Below are 15,826 nucleotides of genomic sequence, written 5' to 3' on the forward strand. Positions count from 1 at the left end.
GAAGCCTCTTCGTTCAGTGAGACTCCGGCCGTTTCTCAATTCGCGTTCTTTTCTGTACTTGTGTAGGCCTACTTGCGTTCTTGTGAAACGTCATCAGTCGTAGCCCAAGTAGGCCTACTGTTCCAATTCCAAGTACGCATCAAGTAGAGTCCACAGACGCCGAAGTGTACTCTAGAACTCCGTAGGCAGGCTGTCCGTGTCCGCTACTCGTCTGCTATTTACATTCTCAGCCAGAATCTGACGGCTGGCAAAAATAAGCACGACTTTTGCGGTTAAAAAAGTGTGTGTGTGTGTGTGTGTCTGTGTGTGTGTGTGTGTGTGTGTGTGTGTGTGTGTGTGTGTGTGTGTGTGTGTGTGTGTGTGTGTGTGTGTGTGTGTGTGTGTGTGTGTGTGTGTGTGCGTGTGTGGGGGGGACGGGGGACGGGGGACGGGGGGGGCACAAACGGGATTTTGAAAAGAGGAGGGGACATGTCTCCCCTGTCCCCAGTGGAAATTACGACCATGCACTACTCACTCGATGTAAACTGTAAGAATATGTGGAGTATATTTTGATACTGTATTATATCGTATCGTATATTTTACTTTTGTGGCCTTTCTTGAAGAAATACAGAGAGCTTGTGTCCTGGCCATATTGGGCACATTCAAAATGTGCCGAACTAGGCCTACTTCACAACTCACACTGTACCTACCAACAAATAAATAAAAATAGCGTTAGGTAGCCTACCCCAAAAATGTACAATGAGATACATTGTGGGGTAATATGCGCATGCATTTTTGAGTGAATTAATAATACAAAGCACATTTTATGTTATACTATTTCTCATCATCAATCATGCTTTCATCTCCATCTTATTCAGTCAAGGAGCACACCACACAGTGGTCCTCTGCATTCCTGAAACAATGGTTTTCTTAAAATGTTGAGGCATCTCATTCTATTTGGGTAAATAAATACATCATGGTAGACAAGGAAGATAATACATTTCCCAAAAGTATTCACGCACACATATACATATAGTTTAATATACATCTATGCACTTAGGCACATTATCAGTGATGGAACCTTGGGTCATTGAGTGCTTCTGGTTATTCAACACACACCCTAACAGGCTTCATAGTCTAGGGATTGACCAAGGCCCGACTTGTGTCTAAGTAGAATGTACCCACGGATCGCCCCTCTTGATCCACAGCCATCAGATGGTCACATTCGTCCATTCATATCTGTTATTGATTTGACATGGGAGCTCTTGAAAAAAATAAATGCATTTTTCTTACAAATAGATTAAAAATAATCACAACAATTCTCTCAAAAAACTGAATGTCTGTCCAATTGGTTTAAGGTATACATACCGGTAACATATACATGTGTACCAAATACCTCCCTATTATTTAAGTTAAATATACGCTGAAGTATGAGATATTTTCTGGAAGACTGCCCATATGGCTATACTAAAATAAAAAAATAAAGCGTTATAAATGGTTATGTTTAACAACATAAAACGTAACCTTGCTTTATTGTGCATAACCCACAAAGACATCACCCTACGTGGTGAGTTCATGGTATTTGCATGGATTTTGACTAACAAACTATTTTGATGGCACGTCTTTCATGCATTGTTAAACCTAGGCCTGCTAAACCTTGTCAATTTATATATGTTATTGATTTGACATGGAGCTATTTATAAAATCAATGCATTTTCCATAAATGTTTCAATGTATACATAGTATGTTATTGCGAATAGGGGAATAGTCACCAGCTGTAGCCTCGCCCCCCGGCGCTACACTATCGAAAAGAGTACAACTATTTTCTTTTCAAATATTTATTTACAATCAATTAATTTCACATTACAATCAAAATATGTGTGATACCTTAGACTTATTTAGTAAAACAACAAAATTCATGGTGTTCAGCCGCACATTGCAAAATACTACAAAAGAAAAGCAGACTCATGCAATATAAACCACCTTAAAAATAAAACATAAATGATAAGAGCCATTTTTGTCTTTCTATTAGTGCCTGGCTAGTAAGATATAAAGTTAAATAAACCCCCGAAGTGCTGCTCTGGAAAATACAGCGGAAACCACACTCCTACGTCATTTACGCGCCAACGTGACATCAGAATGTGCGCCTCTCCGCGGATAATTCTCCTTTTCAAATCTCTGGTGGTTATGTTTAGCTTGTTCGGCTTCTAGTATTCTAAGCAACACATTGCATGTGATATTGAATAAAAGAAAAGGACTTGATCATTCTTATCAGCATGCCGAAATCGCTCAAAAAGTCATGCAGTACCCAGAGCTCCATAAGCAGTTACTTCAGCGGTCTGAATAGCAAGAGTTCAACTAATGGCAGCATCCCATCTGGGAAAAAAACACAACAACACACACAGCTGCAGCCTTCCAGGGGCAAGGTGAGGCTTGTTTCGACTGTAGGGACGATACACACTAGGGAGACCGATGTGACATCTCTACCTCTTACTTCCCCCCTAGAAGCAGAGAAAAACAGATGAAGACGATTCTGGGTTGCCAGTCAAACGTGCTCGTCTGTCTTTCCAGAGGCACGGGGAAGTGGGCGGTGATGAAGGTGGGTGGTGGGTTTCAGTGTGTGTTGGTTTCCAAGAAGCGGCGGTTTTTGTTCATGTGCAAACGGATATGGTTTTAAAATAAATGTAATTTTCACATTTGGCACATTTTCAAGGCAATGTGCCATTACTGCCATACTGTCTCTGCGTGTGTCAGTTATATGTTGAGCTCATTGATGCATGGCTACATTTCTGAATGACTTATATTATTGATTGTTAAGATTGGGACATTGTCCATGATTTTTGTTATTGCAATGTTTTCAGATAACTAGATGTAATTGTTTTATGTATTGTTGTTTGTTTTCTGTAGTAACTGAGACACCCCCAATCCGTGGAGCCGAAGGCTTAAGCGCCGCCACGGTGGAGAGGCTGCAGTCCTTCTCCTGCCCGGCTGAACTCAACAGAGGTGGCGCTTGGAGGGTGGATGTGGATCAGAAGCAGTCTGGGGGTGGTGTCGTTCAAATCTGTGACCAAGGAAAGGGAGCCATGCTGCCTCCTTGTGGCTTAAAAGATCATCACAACAACACCAAGAAGCCCAAACAAGAGAGGGAGGATGAACATCAAGAAGAGGAGGCTGTGCCGGAGGAGCACTCAAATGTGTCCCAGAAAACACAGGTGCTTGTAGTAAACACTGTAGTTTTGAGTAAGATATTGTATAATCTTTATTTAGACCCATTAATCCTGCCATCATCATAATTGATGGTTGAATTCCTTCTTCGGCCCTTGCTAGAATCTGTCTTGTCTAAAATGCACACATTTGACATCCTAAACAGGGGATGAATCTTAATCAGTTTGCCAAGACAGGAGGAGGAAGGGTTCTAGGTTCGAGTCCGGCCCAGGACGCTAGCGTCCCCTGCAGGCGCTCCAAGAGTGCGTTCACCCCCCTGGAGCAGCAGGTCATCCAGCTCAAACAGCAACACGAAGACGCCTTACTGGCCATCGAGTGCGGATACAAGTACAGATTCTTCGGAGAGGATGCGGAGGTGAGTGTTATAGTGCCATTCATGTATACACATTTAGTAAAATAATTGCCGTAGATAGAAATGTATAAGGAAATTTGTTGTCTTAATCAAAATAGCAATCATAAAATATAACCTTGAGCAACATGCCTCACTTCAGCAAGTCATGGGAAACCAGTATGTACTGTACATCCACTTTCGCTGGACACCAACACTCGCAGTGCATCCAAAAAGCCTCGGTCTCCCATGTTGTGCGTTTGTGCAGATAGCCGCAAAGGAGCTGAACATCTTCTGCCACCTGGACCACAACTTCATGACGTGCAGCGTCCCCACCCACCGGCTGTTCGTCCACGTGCGGCGCCTGGTCTCCCAGGGGCACAAGGTGAGGCCTCAGCTCTTTCCTTCTCCGCGGCGTGTCTGTGATGCAGCTCTTGAGTTGCCGTCTCATCAGTGAGCTGCCCGGGTGGTGCTGTTTCCTCGTGTGTAGGTGGGCGTGGTCAAGCAGATGGAGACGTCTGCCATCAAAGCCTCGGGAGCCAATAAGAACGCTCTGTTCACGCGACAACTCAGCGCGCTCTACACTAAGTCTACACTAGTGGGCGAAGGTATCTGGATTGGGATTCATCATGCTGTTTTTTCATCTATGTCTCTATTGATGTATATTTCTGTATGCACCGTACTGGTAACTTGTGTACCAAGCTTGTTACCATGTTTGTATTTTTGTACTTCCTGTTCGTCTTTTATAGATTTGTGGCTGACTCTTATTTCTCAGTGTAAAGCATCCTTTCCCTAGAGGGGAAGTGCCACGCTCCCTGTTTTCTAATATAAGGAAGCATTGCATTAAACGCATAATGTGTAAGAAATTCGCAGTGGGCACAATCATCGTCTTTTTTGGGTACAATACCCCAAAATCTGTCACTTTAGCATCTATGGACAAAAGCAACGGTGTTAATGTCGTAGACCGTGAATTCCTTCACAACACATGTATGAAGCTACTCACTCTTTAATACATTGGAAATCAGGACGGCTCCCCGTTAACCGTGCTCCTCTCTTAAGACGTCAACCCGCTGTGTGGCCTGGGAGAGGACGACCAGGGGTCCAATCCCCCGGACAGCTTCCTGCTGTGTATCAGTGAGAGCTGGGACCAGAAGGCCAGGCAGGTCACCATCGGCCTTGTGGTGAGTCAGAGGTGTTCCTCTGTGTATTTACTGCAGCAATGTGTTATAACAAGAACCAATAGATGATTTGTGTTTTTGGCATTATTTTCCGGTGTTATTTCTAAATATGCTTTTACTGCCCCCTTTAACACATAGACAATAACGGTTATAACTGATAACTATTGTGCATAATACCTGGAGATGTCACACCTACATATATTTGTGTGTGGGTTTGTGTCTGTGTGTACCTATTTCCTTGACTGCATTTCTGTGTACACTTAGGCAGTGCAGCCCAGCACAGGAGACGTTCTATTGGACAGTTTCACTGACAATCACTCTCGCTCTGAGCTGGAGGGACGTATCTTGAAGATCAACCCTGTGGAGATCCTGGTGCCCTCTGACCTTTCAGAACACACACAAAGGCTTTTGCATAGCATCGCCAGCACCAGGTAAATTGTTGTTAGGATTACTTAACGAAGGAACATAGGGAATTAATTGCAGACTGCAAAACCTTTGTTTTCTGTACATGAAACTCTGGACTATACAAATAGATACTGAAACATTCCATTACAAATCAAACACTCATTAATTTATGATCATTTATATTCCTCAATGTCTTTGTTGTCTATGAAATCCATTGTAATTCCTTAATTGACCACTAAGGGGCAGTTTGCACCAATTTATTGGGTCATGTTACTAATGTGAGTTAAAATGCTGGCCAAAAATGATCAAAATCACGCTGTTTGTGTGTATATCTAGAGACTCTTGTTGTGGGTTTGTGTCTGGGGTTTAGTGTAAAGTGGAAGTATAATCAGCATTTACAAAAATGTATGACGTGTGGGCAAGAATTTACCCTGGCCAACGCACGCATGCCCACACAGAATAATAATAACAGTGCGAGTGCCATTCGACTGAATTTGCAGTGTACGATTGTCATTTAGTTTTCTGTATGTGGTAAATCCAGACCCTGTCTGAATGGATGCAGCCGCCGCAACACAAAGAAGAACCTTAAAAAAAAGACCTGCACACAGCCACACAGCATAGTCAAAAAGGAACATATTAAAGAACATTTCTCCACTCGTACACTCCTCTTTCCACCTGAAAGCCCTATGTCAGCGCGTGGTTTGTGGGCTGAATGGGGTGCTGGGTCTTGTCAGCCGTGGTTATGTATTTTTTCCGGTAGCCTGTTGCTTCCCCGTTCTGCCGTCATTCTCCCGCACAGCGCTGACATCCTGCACCTGGCACATTCACTCCGGTGCGAAGTGTGAGATTACTTTCGTCTGGCAGAAGGAAATGACGGCAAGGGTGGGCGGAGAAGACTTCACACAGATGGAGTGATTGATGACGGATTGGTGGATGGAAGGCTGGATGAATACATGAATGAATAACATCCCACTCTAGTCCGCCTCTGCTTTGATGCTTTTCTGGAGTCTTTTGCGATTGCTATTCATTCATACTATTTTTATTAGATTTGTTTTTCTCTCTATAGTCTAAATCATTTGATTGTTGTGCAATTGGCTCCATCTCCATCTTCCTTCCCTTCCTTATCTCTCCCGCCTCTCTGTCCCCCCTCTCCGCCCTTCCTCTGACTTGCTCTTTGGTTCTCTCCAGTCTTCCATTGTTTCCGCCGTCGGTCCGATTGAGTTAGGTGTTTGAGACGTGCAGAGTAATGACCAGGCCAATTATCCTGTTTGAACAGGTCCACTCGCCAGCCTGGTGTGCAGCAGAGACAAGACTGTCTCTTAATTATCCACACACACACACACACACACACACACACACACACACACACACACACACACACACACACACACACACACACACACACACACACACACACACACACACACACACACACACACACACATATGCTCACAGATGCACACACACAGTTTGTTCCGTTTAGTCACACAGGAACACTGACACACACAGACACACTATACTGTGTTTCGTTTTTTTGAACAGCAACAGTATGGAGCACAAGGCCTTGTTCGCCAATGCGGCAACTCTCAAATCGTAATCTGTTTATTTGTAAAAGCGATAAAACGGGACTTAAAAAGTGGAACAACACCGAAAGGACGAACAAATCAGCGTCGCAAAGACGAGAAAGCAGCACCGACTCGGCGGGCGTTTAATCACCAGGCCGGGGGCACCTCTGTGTAGCGAGCGGCCCCCAGGTGAACGGCGACATGGGGCGTTGTGTGTCTCCCCGGCCCTCGGAGGTGACTCGCCTCCCCCGGATCCCCCCGGGCGCCCCGTCGAGGCGGCCCCATCCCTCCCCCCCCCCCCCCCCCCCGTGCGCCCCTGCCCCCACCCGTGGCAACGGCGGTCGTGTGTATCTCCGGAGCTGCGGGTAATGAGTTCCCGGGAGCAGGCTGGTATCGAGGCGCGGCGGAGTGCGTTCTTCAACTCGTCCGCGGCTCCAGACCGTACTCCGGTCGACATCGGAGAAGTGTGTGTGAGGCACGCGGCCGCGGAAGGGGAGGCGCAGTGGGTGGCGATGTCTGGACACCGTCAGCGGTGGTGTTTCTTCTTTGTCGAGGTTCAGTGCTCTCATCTGATGAGGCAAGGGGCTACGTGCAAGGGGCTCTACCGCCCAGTGGATGTTTCTGTCTTCTGATATTCAAGTGCGAGATTTGAGATTTAATTTGAAGAGCCCTTTATGTGTTTTTATTGCGCTCCCATGAATAATGGTGTTTTTTAGTTTGTGTCTGTGTGTAGCCATGTGTAGATATTTCCTTTCTTGCATCAGTTATTGTACCCACCAGAACCCTCTCCAGGTTGAAGTCATACTAGCTACTGAACGAGAGGGCCGAGGCAGCCGATCACAGCCTATTGATTTTGGTGGTCGGGCTCAGGGATTAGCAACCACCCTTACTCACTTATCCGAATGTCTCTCCAGCATTGACCTCTGACCCGACAGTCATAACACCGCCCTTTTCCTTAAGCCATGTTCCTCTTCTATTGATCCCAGTGCTCACCGGGGAAAAGATCCATGACACTTTTTTGTGAAGCAGGTCATGAAAAACGGCACTATGAAAGCAACGACCCAACAGAGGCAGATTTAGAAGGCCGGGTCTTTGGATTGTGGACAGAAATGTGAGGCTCTGAAAAAAATGTCTTCACAAGCCTCAATGTGTGTAGCCCAACCCGAGTGTGGGTGGGTAAACAATTTGATACTTCCAATAACCGTACGCATCCTATAGAGCACCCTGTAGCCACTATATCCACCAGGGCTTCAGCAGAGAAACCCTTTCACCTGTATCAATATCTACAGATGTCCCTTTTCCAACCACATCTTCTGCTCTCAATACCTGTTTGAAGGACTGATGTTTTGATACACAGCCCTATATTGCTCCATATGTATTGCATATGTATCACTCCCCTGAGGACAAGGTCTGTTCTCAGTCCTGTAAGAGTCTACTTTAAGTGAATGGATGTGTGTGTGTGTGTTTTTGTACACTTACTGTGTGTGTATTTGTACATTTCTGGGAAACATAAGAAAGATATTTCTCGAGCACTCCATTCAAAGCCACGTGTTTGCCTCGGTTGCCCTGGCAACAACCGAGCGCACAAAGCAGTTGAGTCCTTGAAATCAGCAGCACTGTGCAAGTGAACGCATACTGCAACTGCAGTGTGTGTGTCTGTGTGCATGTGTTTGTGCCTGGCGAGAGATTGCCTATCAATGTGATCAGATGCATGTATCCACCAAAGGGCATTGGAAACATACTCCCCAACCTCTCTCCGCAAAGGCAATGAAATACGCTAAACAATGTTACGATTTTGTCTTTTGTCTTTGGAGTGTCGTGGTCAAAGCCTCTACTGTGCCAACCAGGCAGTCATGAAATCTCTGCAGTGGTCCTTCCGAATATTGCGTTGAGCTGTCGGTGGTTGACACTTCTGTCTCTTCTCTCTCCCTCCTGTCCATTCACCATGGCCAGTACGCAGGCAGATGATCGCATCCAGATCCAGAAGAAGGAATCTGCAGAGTTTGAATTCCCATCTGCAATGAACACTGTTACAGAGTTCTACTGCAACTCCCCGGACACAGGTGTGTGGGTGTGTGTGGGTGTGTTCTGTTAAACACGTGCATTTTGTGACTTTAACTGCAACACAAACAACAAAACATTTAAATTAATCCAAACAAAAATAAGCTACATAGGTTGACAACAACACTTGTCAAGTTGTGGTTAATTATGTTGTTCATGATAAGATATTTAAAATACACTCTGTACACATTCCAGTGGTTTTGAAAGACGAACGACCACAAAAAAGCCAATTAATTCAGAAATGTTGGTTTCAGTCCAAACAAAAATAGTGTTGCAGTCCAAACCCCAGTGGGTGTTGTAGTCTAAAGACAACCTCATGGATGGTTGGGGTAAATGAGTAGTTATCACAACCTATCCTTGAAGTAATTTGGATAAGCCTGCTGGTGCCAGATAAGGAGCAATGTTTGTGTTGTTTTTGTTTGGCAAATGGTTCCGCGGGGGTGGATTTATATATCTTTGTCTTGGTTAATAGTTTATCAATAAGGCCATTAGACTGAAATATTGCATGTTGTTTTCCGGATGTCTGTGAGTCATGGTGTTTTTGTGTGTATGTGCGTGTGCATGCGCGCGTGTGCGTGTCTTGCCCCAGGTTCCCGCTCCCTGTCCAGTGTTGCGTCGTTAGAAAGCCAGGTGATCTGCTGCCTCGGCCCTCTCATTCAGTACCTCCGGGAATTCAACCTGGAGAGGGTTCTGCTGAATGATAGGTACCAGCACGGACGCTCACACAAGCACACGCACACACACTCACACGCACAGATGTATACAGTTTGTATCACACACGGATATAGACCTTATATATAAGCACACACACACTCATCGATTTGTACTGTATATATAAACACACAGATAATGTTTACAGAAAAACACAGAAACACGTACGAAAAAAGAACCCCTACGTACAAGGATATATACGGTACTCTTAAACATTGCTGTACGCTGGACGGACCCCGAATGCCTGCATTGTTGACACATACCAATTAAACTGTATGGCTGCCGGTTCTCCTGTGGTCGGTCCAGTAATGTTTGAGCCGTGTGCCCCCCCGCGCCCCCCCCCACGACCTCGTAGCTCCTTCCGCTGCCTCTCCACGGAGTCCCAGGGCCTGGCGCTCAGCGCCACCACACTCAGGAACCTGGAGATCTTCAGTAACCAGGTACACACACACACACACACACACACACACACACACACACACACACACACACACACACACACACACACACACACACACACACACACACACACACACACACACACACACACACACATTGACTGACTGACACGTTGTAATCTCTGTGACGCAGTGAACAGTATTTGCCTAGTGCAGTCAGCCCACTTCCACCCACCCGCCTGCCCTGCTGAAATGTTCCCTCTCGGCAGGCCACCTCCCCGACACCCCCCCTCTCACCTTCTCCCCCCTCCTGGCTGCACATGCACGGCGTGGCTGCGTCTCCAACGGCTTTGCAATCCCTTACTCTTCTGTGTTTTTTTTCTCATTGTACACCACATACGGTTAACGATCCTGTACGTTATCCATGGTGACATTAGCTAAAGCAGCTTGCTTTTCCTTGGGTCACGGCAAAAACAAAAACGGCAGGCATGTGTGCGTGCGGGCCTGCCGTGTGTGTTAGATATGAAGAAATACAAATGCCCGGCACGTGACCTCTTATTTATTTCTCTTTCTCAGGTTGTGTGTTTGTCTCTACGTGTGTCTGCATGTATCATGTGTAAGTGTCTGTGTGTCACTAACCTTCAACCTACCATTGCCTGTTTTACTGTGTGTGTGTGTGTGTGTGTGTGTGTGTGTGTGTGTGTGTGTGTGTGTGTGTGTGTGTGTGTGTGTGTGTGTGTGTGTGTGTGTGTGTGTGTGTGTGTGTGTGTGTGTGTGTGTCAGACGGACGGCAGTCTGAGGGGCAGCCTGCTGTGGGTGCTGGACCACACCAGCACGGCGTTCGGCCGCCGACTCCTGAGGAGATGGGTGAGCCAGCCCTTAACCGACCTGCGGTGAGTGGCTGCCCCCCCCCCGGTGGCCCTGGTCGGGCCGCTCTAATAGGGCCCCCGGGGAAAGGGAGGAACACAGTCTTACGCCGTCATCCCATAGTGGCTGCTCCGGGCCCTGAAGGGGATAGCTCTCTTTTTGTGTTGTGTTGTTCACCTGAGCCGTAGCAGTGCCCTCTTAATAATAATACCATCCACGCACACGCACACGCACACGCACACACACACACACAGACACTTTCCAACAGCCTGTTGGAAAGTGAATGGCACCCATCTTCCTCTCCAGCCCCTCCCCCTGCTGTTGGCGGGTGATAATCCTGGATGGAGCCCTGTTCCAGATAGATATAGATAGTGTTTTGCAACATCGCTAAAACCCAGATTACATCATTCTCAGAAGCATTAATTCCAAAACGGCATTCCCAATGCAACGACAAACACACACAGATGGACACGCATTCAGGCTTTAAATAGTATTCAAATAAAATAATCATAGCTCAATACATTGTCTCGCTTTTTAAAATGGTACTGATTCCATTCACTGAATGGAACACATATCTGCCTCCTCGATCTGACCACATTTCCTTTTGAAGTTTGAGAATGAAACTATATTTCAACACTAAATGGATAAAAAATATATTCATCACCAATGATGGAATGATATCCTACTACTGCAGGAAAAAAATCAATGAGATCATTACTTTCCTTGATTTCATTTGTTTCCCTCCCTCCCTCCCTTTCTTTCCCCTCTCCTCCCTCCCTCCCTCCCTCCCTCCCTCCCTCCCTCCCTCCCTCCCTTTCTTTCCCCTCTCCTTCCTCCCTCACCAGCTCCATCTCTGACAGGCAGGATGCAGTTTGTGAGATCCTGCAATCCGACTCCGCTGCCCTGGCCGCCATCAGGTCCCTACTGGTACACCTTCCTGACCTGGAGAGAGGAATCTGTAGTATCTACCATACTAAGGTATAACACACAGACAGACAGACAGACCGACAACCCCTTACATCACCATGGTTGAATCGTGGGCTTGCGCCAGTCGCCTGTGAATCCTTCCGCTCAGCAGCTGACAAACAAGCTGCATCTTCGTGACCAAGCACAAGATCTGGGCAGGTTTTCCAACCTGCGTCTACAACATTGACAATGTAGTGCACATGCACACATGTGCAGTTGGGTACAATGGGTAGACATATACACAAACAGGCACACTCTCCGTATCTTTCTATCTCACTCGCTCACCCACATGCGTGCACACACATGCACACACGGCAAGGCACACAACAACGCACACTCCTCACACACATAAATCAAGCTTAGTGTGATTGGTTTTCGCCATTCACATGATGGAAAGCAGGCCATGGTAATGTTTCCTCTGTGCTGGGGACCATGAAAAGGGTCAGAACCCCAGGCAGGACATCTCTGAGGTAGCAGGGAGCTGGTGGCCCCTCATGTGGTTCCAGCTACACCATTAAAACGTAACACCCATTAACCCTCCGTCACGCGTTCATATCTTACGCTGATACATCAGCCAGACAAAATCCACTTTCGCCTCATGGATTGACCCATAACATTGTTGATAGATCAGGCATTGTATCTCGTGATGGGTTTCCCAGTTATGGCCGCCATTATCTGAACACATAGCGGCCATAGTTTGTCGTAGAAGGAGCGGTGGGATGTGGATTGTGGATGGCCATCACTCAGTTGAGCGATTTAAACAATCTCTTGTCCTGCTGGGGCTCGACAATGTCATCATAGAAATGTTATTTTTAGATATCCGAGTACACAAAGGCGATCAGAAATTGGTGCTGATGACAATGTTTCAGGGTTCTCATTCAACAAATTAATGAGAAAACGCTTTGGTGTTCCATTTTTTTATTGGAATTTCTACATTTCGGTTCCTTTTAATACGATCGGATGTTTCGATGCTCTATGTGGTTTCCCCTTTTCAAGGCTCTGTTGGAGCGTGCCACAATGAGCACATATGAGACCCTGGGTTTCACTCTCAGTGGTTCAAACACACTCACTCACTCACTTACTCCCTCACTCACGCGCAGATCCTTTGAAATATTCATAGGCGTTATTCCTGCTTCCTTTGTTTTAAATTAGTTTTCTCTAGTCTTCGTCGTCAATCTCTCTGTACAGTACAGATGTAAAATTGCTTCACAACCGTCTATCAGCTGTAACAAGTAACTGTGTGTGTGTGTGTGTGTGTGTGTGTGTGTGTGTGTGTGTGTGTGTGTGTGTGTGTGTGTGTGTGTGTGTGTGTGTGTGTGTGTGTGTGTGTGTGTGTGTGTGTGTGTGTGTGTGTGTGTGTGTGCTTCTCAGTGTTCCACTCAGGAGTTCTATCTTATCTGCAGCAGTCTCTCCCGGTTGGGGCTGGAGCTCAAGGCGTTGATTCCAGCCATCCAATCACAGCTCAGCTCCTCACTGCTCCGGACACTCCTATTGGATACCCCTGACCTGCTCTCTCCTGTTCATCACTTCCTCAAAGTGCTCAATGAAAAGGCTGCCAAGTTAGTAACGTGGGTGTGGGTGTGCGAAATACTAAACTTAATGGGTCGATGTCAACCGCTTTACAATTCTGATAAGCAAAATACCGATATCCTTTCTAATGCAGATATTGATAAAATGCTAGAGACAAGAATGTTCTCTTTTTCCATCGTGGTTAATTATGGACAACGCTGTAATAAACCTAAAAGACTGGTTGTCGGGACTGTACACGCTATTTTCTTACATGAAGAAGCAAAATAGATATTTAGTGTTTTACTTGGCGCCACATGAACTCAGACTGGATCCCACTATGTTGATATAATGGATGCTGCTCCTAATGCTTCCCCTCCACACTGGGCCGCGCGCCTTGCCTTCGTGTCTGTGCTTCTACTTGATTGCTGAACACAAGTGGAACCACGACGGTCATTCAACCCCCCTTTATAATTCCAGGCTGAACGTGTCAAATACTGCAAAGAGTAATGGTCCCATAGGCTCTCTAGTGTGTGTGCACAGGGTACAATTAGTAAGTCCAATCACACTGTCATTTGAAACACACACACACACACACACACACACACACACACACACACACACACACACACACACACACACACACACACACACACACTCTCTCTTCCACCAACCTCTGCTTTCAGAGGTTGGAACAGTTGCTTTGTTGAGTGGATGTGGTGGTGGTGCTAGTTGGTCTGTGGTGTGTGTTCTGGGGTTGGTGCTAGTGGATGTGTGCTGTGTGTTCTGGGGGTGGTGCTGGTGGATGTGGTACTGGTGGATGTGTAGTGTGGTGGATGTGTGGTGGTGGTGCTAGGTGTAGGGTTGGAATTCGGAATTCGCACTTGTGATATCGTGATATAAAAGAATATCTGAAAAGGAATGACGCATTTCACAATGAAACCAACTGCGATTTATGTGTGTGTGTGTGTGTGTGTGTGTGTGTGTGTGTGTGTGTGTGTGTGTGTGCGTGTGCGTGCGTGCGTGCGGTACTCCCCCTTACTGTAATAGTTCCTCATAAATATTATGCAATTCAGGTACTATTGGTTGAATGCTATGGTTATGTCAACCAAGACAGTGAAAACAGCCCCGTTCTCACCCACCACTACATCCAACTAGCTCATTAATCACCTGAAGACGTCGATGAAGTTATCGAGTCCTCATTTTGGTCCATTCCTCGTCTTGTGTATTAGACCATGGGTTTACTCAGGCTAGACTTGTTCTCCTGATCCAGCAGGCGTGTTTTGCGCCGATGTCTGCATCCAGTTTGGAAAAGTGTCAACAACCACAATGGCTTCTGCTTTCGGCTCTCCATTGCACTGACAGTGTTGAACGTACCTCTTGAGCCTAAGTTACGACATGGTCGCTCATTTTCTCTCTTTCTCTAACGTGCGCTGTAGCATACTCTCTCAGCCACCAGATGCACACTCTGACTTTTAGGTATCAACTTAATCCGATTAATTCAATTTAAAGGAACTCAGTAGTACCGATGTATTTTGGTCAGTCCTGTTAAAAGTAGGGCTGCGCGATTAATCTAATCTTGATTGCGAATTCGAGTTTTGTGTCAAACGATCAAAACGATCAATATAATCGTGTTGAAACGATTATACATATGTTTTGTTTTTGGGGTAAATTTATTTTATTCTTTAAATGTCTTTATAGAAACAGCTCGATACATATTTATACATTATTTTCGCATTTTAACATTTTGTGTATTTTTTAAGGGGAAATTTCTAAGATCTCAGTTACAAATGTTTTTATTTGGAAAGAAATGCTGAGAAAATGCATCATGTCTTCAAACTTGAAAATTATTGTTTGAATAATCGTGATTTCAATATTGCCCAAAATAATCGTGACTATGATATTTTTTTCCATTTTCAAGCAGCCCTAATTAAAGGTCAAGAGTTCAGTACCTCGTCCTGTGTCTCCTCAGGGCAGGGGACAAGAAGGAGCTGTTCTCGGACTTGTCAGACTTCCCAGCTTTGCGGGACCGCCGGTTTGAGATCCAGAGCGTGCTCGACGAGATCCGGGACCACCGCAAGGTGGTGCGGACCGTGCTGAGGACCCCCGCGCTGGACTACACCACGGTGTCCGGTCTGGAGGTAGCTGCGTGTGTCTGTGTGTCTGTGTGTCTGTGTGTGTGTGTCAAATTAACGCTTCTTCTGACTTACTCTGACCTTCTCCCCCCACCCCCCGCCCCGGACTTCATCCTCCTCGCCCTTCATCCTCCTCACCATCTGACAACCCCCTCCCCCTCCAGTTTTTGATTGAGGTGAAGAACTCCATGTCAGCTATTGTTCCGCGTGAATGGGTCAAAATCAGCAGGTGAGGACGCTTACATTCATTAATATGCAATCACACACACACACACACACACACACACACACACACACACACACACACACACACACACACACACACACACACACACACACACACACACACACACACACACACACACACACGTAGAGGCTCTGGGTGTTTAGTCTGTAAAGATGATTCCTGGTCTGTTACCTGTCAAATACATTAGATGATGACACCGGAAGTTTAAAGCAAAGCCAAGAGCATGGAATGCATAAATGGGGGGTTATTGTTGGA

General features: G+C 46.0%; 1 protein-coding gene across 3 annotated transcripts in view; it reads left to right on the forward strand.

The window, feature by feature from the left end:
- The first annotated feature begins 2,117 nt into the window (after positions 1 to 2,117).
- msh3 (mutS homolog 3 (E. coli)) overlaps positions 2,118 to 15,826 on the forward strand; it is a 30,868-nt gene continuing 17,159 nt past the window's right edge. The window contains exons 1-16 of one of the 3 annotated variants that reach the window (XM_056591964.1): positions 2,118 to 2,405; positions 2,485 to 2,578; positions 2,887 to 3,191; positions 3,350 to 3,559; positions 3,801 to 3,917; positions 4,023 to 4,140; positions 4,592 to 4,713; positions 4,975 to 5,141; positions 8,634 to 8,743; positions 9,331 to 9,445; positions 9,808 to 9,892; positions 10,634 to 10,743; positions 11,563 to 11,695; positions 13,055 to 13,242; positions 15,162 to 15,330; positions 15,489 to 15,553. In XM_056591964.1, coding sequence (XP_056447939.1) covers positions 2,256 to 2,405; positions 2,485 to 2,578; positions 2,887 to 3,191; positions 3,350 to 3,559; positions 3,801 to 3,917; positions 4,023 to 4,140; positions 4,592 to 4,713; positions 4,975 to 5,141; positions 8,634 to 8,743; positions 9,331 to 9,445; positions 9,808 to 9,892; positions 10,634 to 10,743; positions 11,563 to 11,695; positions 13,055 to 13,242; positions 15,162 to 15,330; positions 15,489 to 15,553 — 2,258 coding nt within the window. In that variant the 5' untranslated portion in view covers positions 2,118 to 2,255. The remainder of the gene's footprint in view (positions 2,406 to 2,484; positions 2,579 to 2,886; positions 3,192 to 3,349; positions 3,560 to 3,800; positions 3,918 to 4,022; positions 4,141 to 4,591; positions 4,714 to 4,974; positions 5,142 to 8,633; positions 8,744 to 9,330; positions 9,446 to 9,807; positions 9,893 to 10,633; positions 10,744 to 11,562; positions 11,696 to 13,054; positions 13,243 to 15,161; positions 15,331 to 15,488; positions 15,554 to 15,826) is intronic. The other 2 variants (XM_056591967.1, XM_056591966.1) reach the window with 2 other exon arrangements.

This window comes from Gadus chalcogrammus, chromosome 6 (genome assembly GCF_026213295.1).
Source record: "Gadus chalcogrammus isolate NIFS_2021 chromosome 6, NIFS_Gcha_1.0, whole genome shotgun sequence".
Classification (NCBI taxonomy): domain Eukaryota; kingdom Metazoa; phylum Chordata; class Actinopteri; order Gadiformes; family Gadidae; genus Gadus; species Gadus chalcogrammus.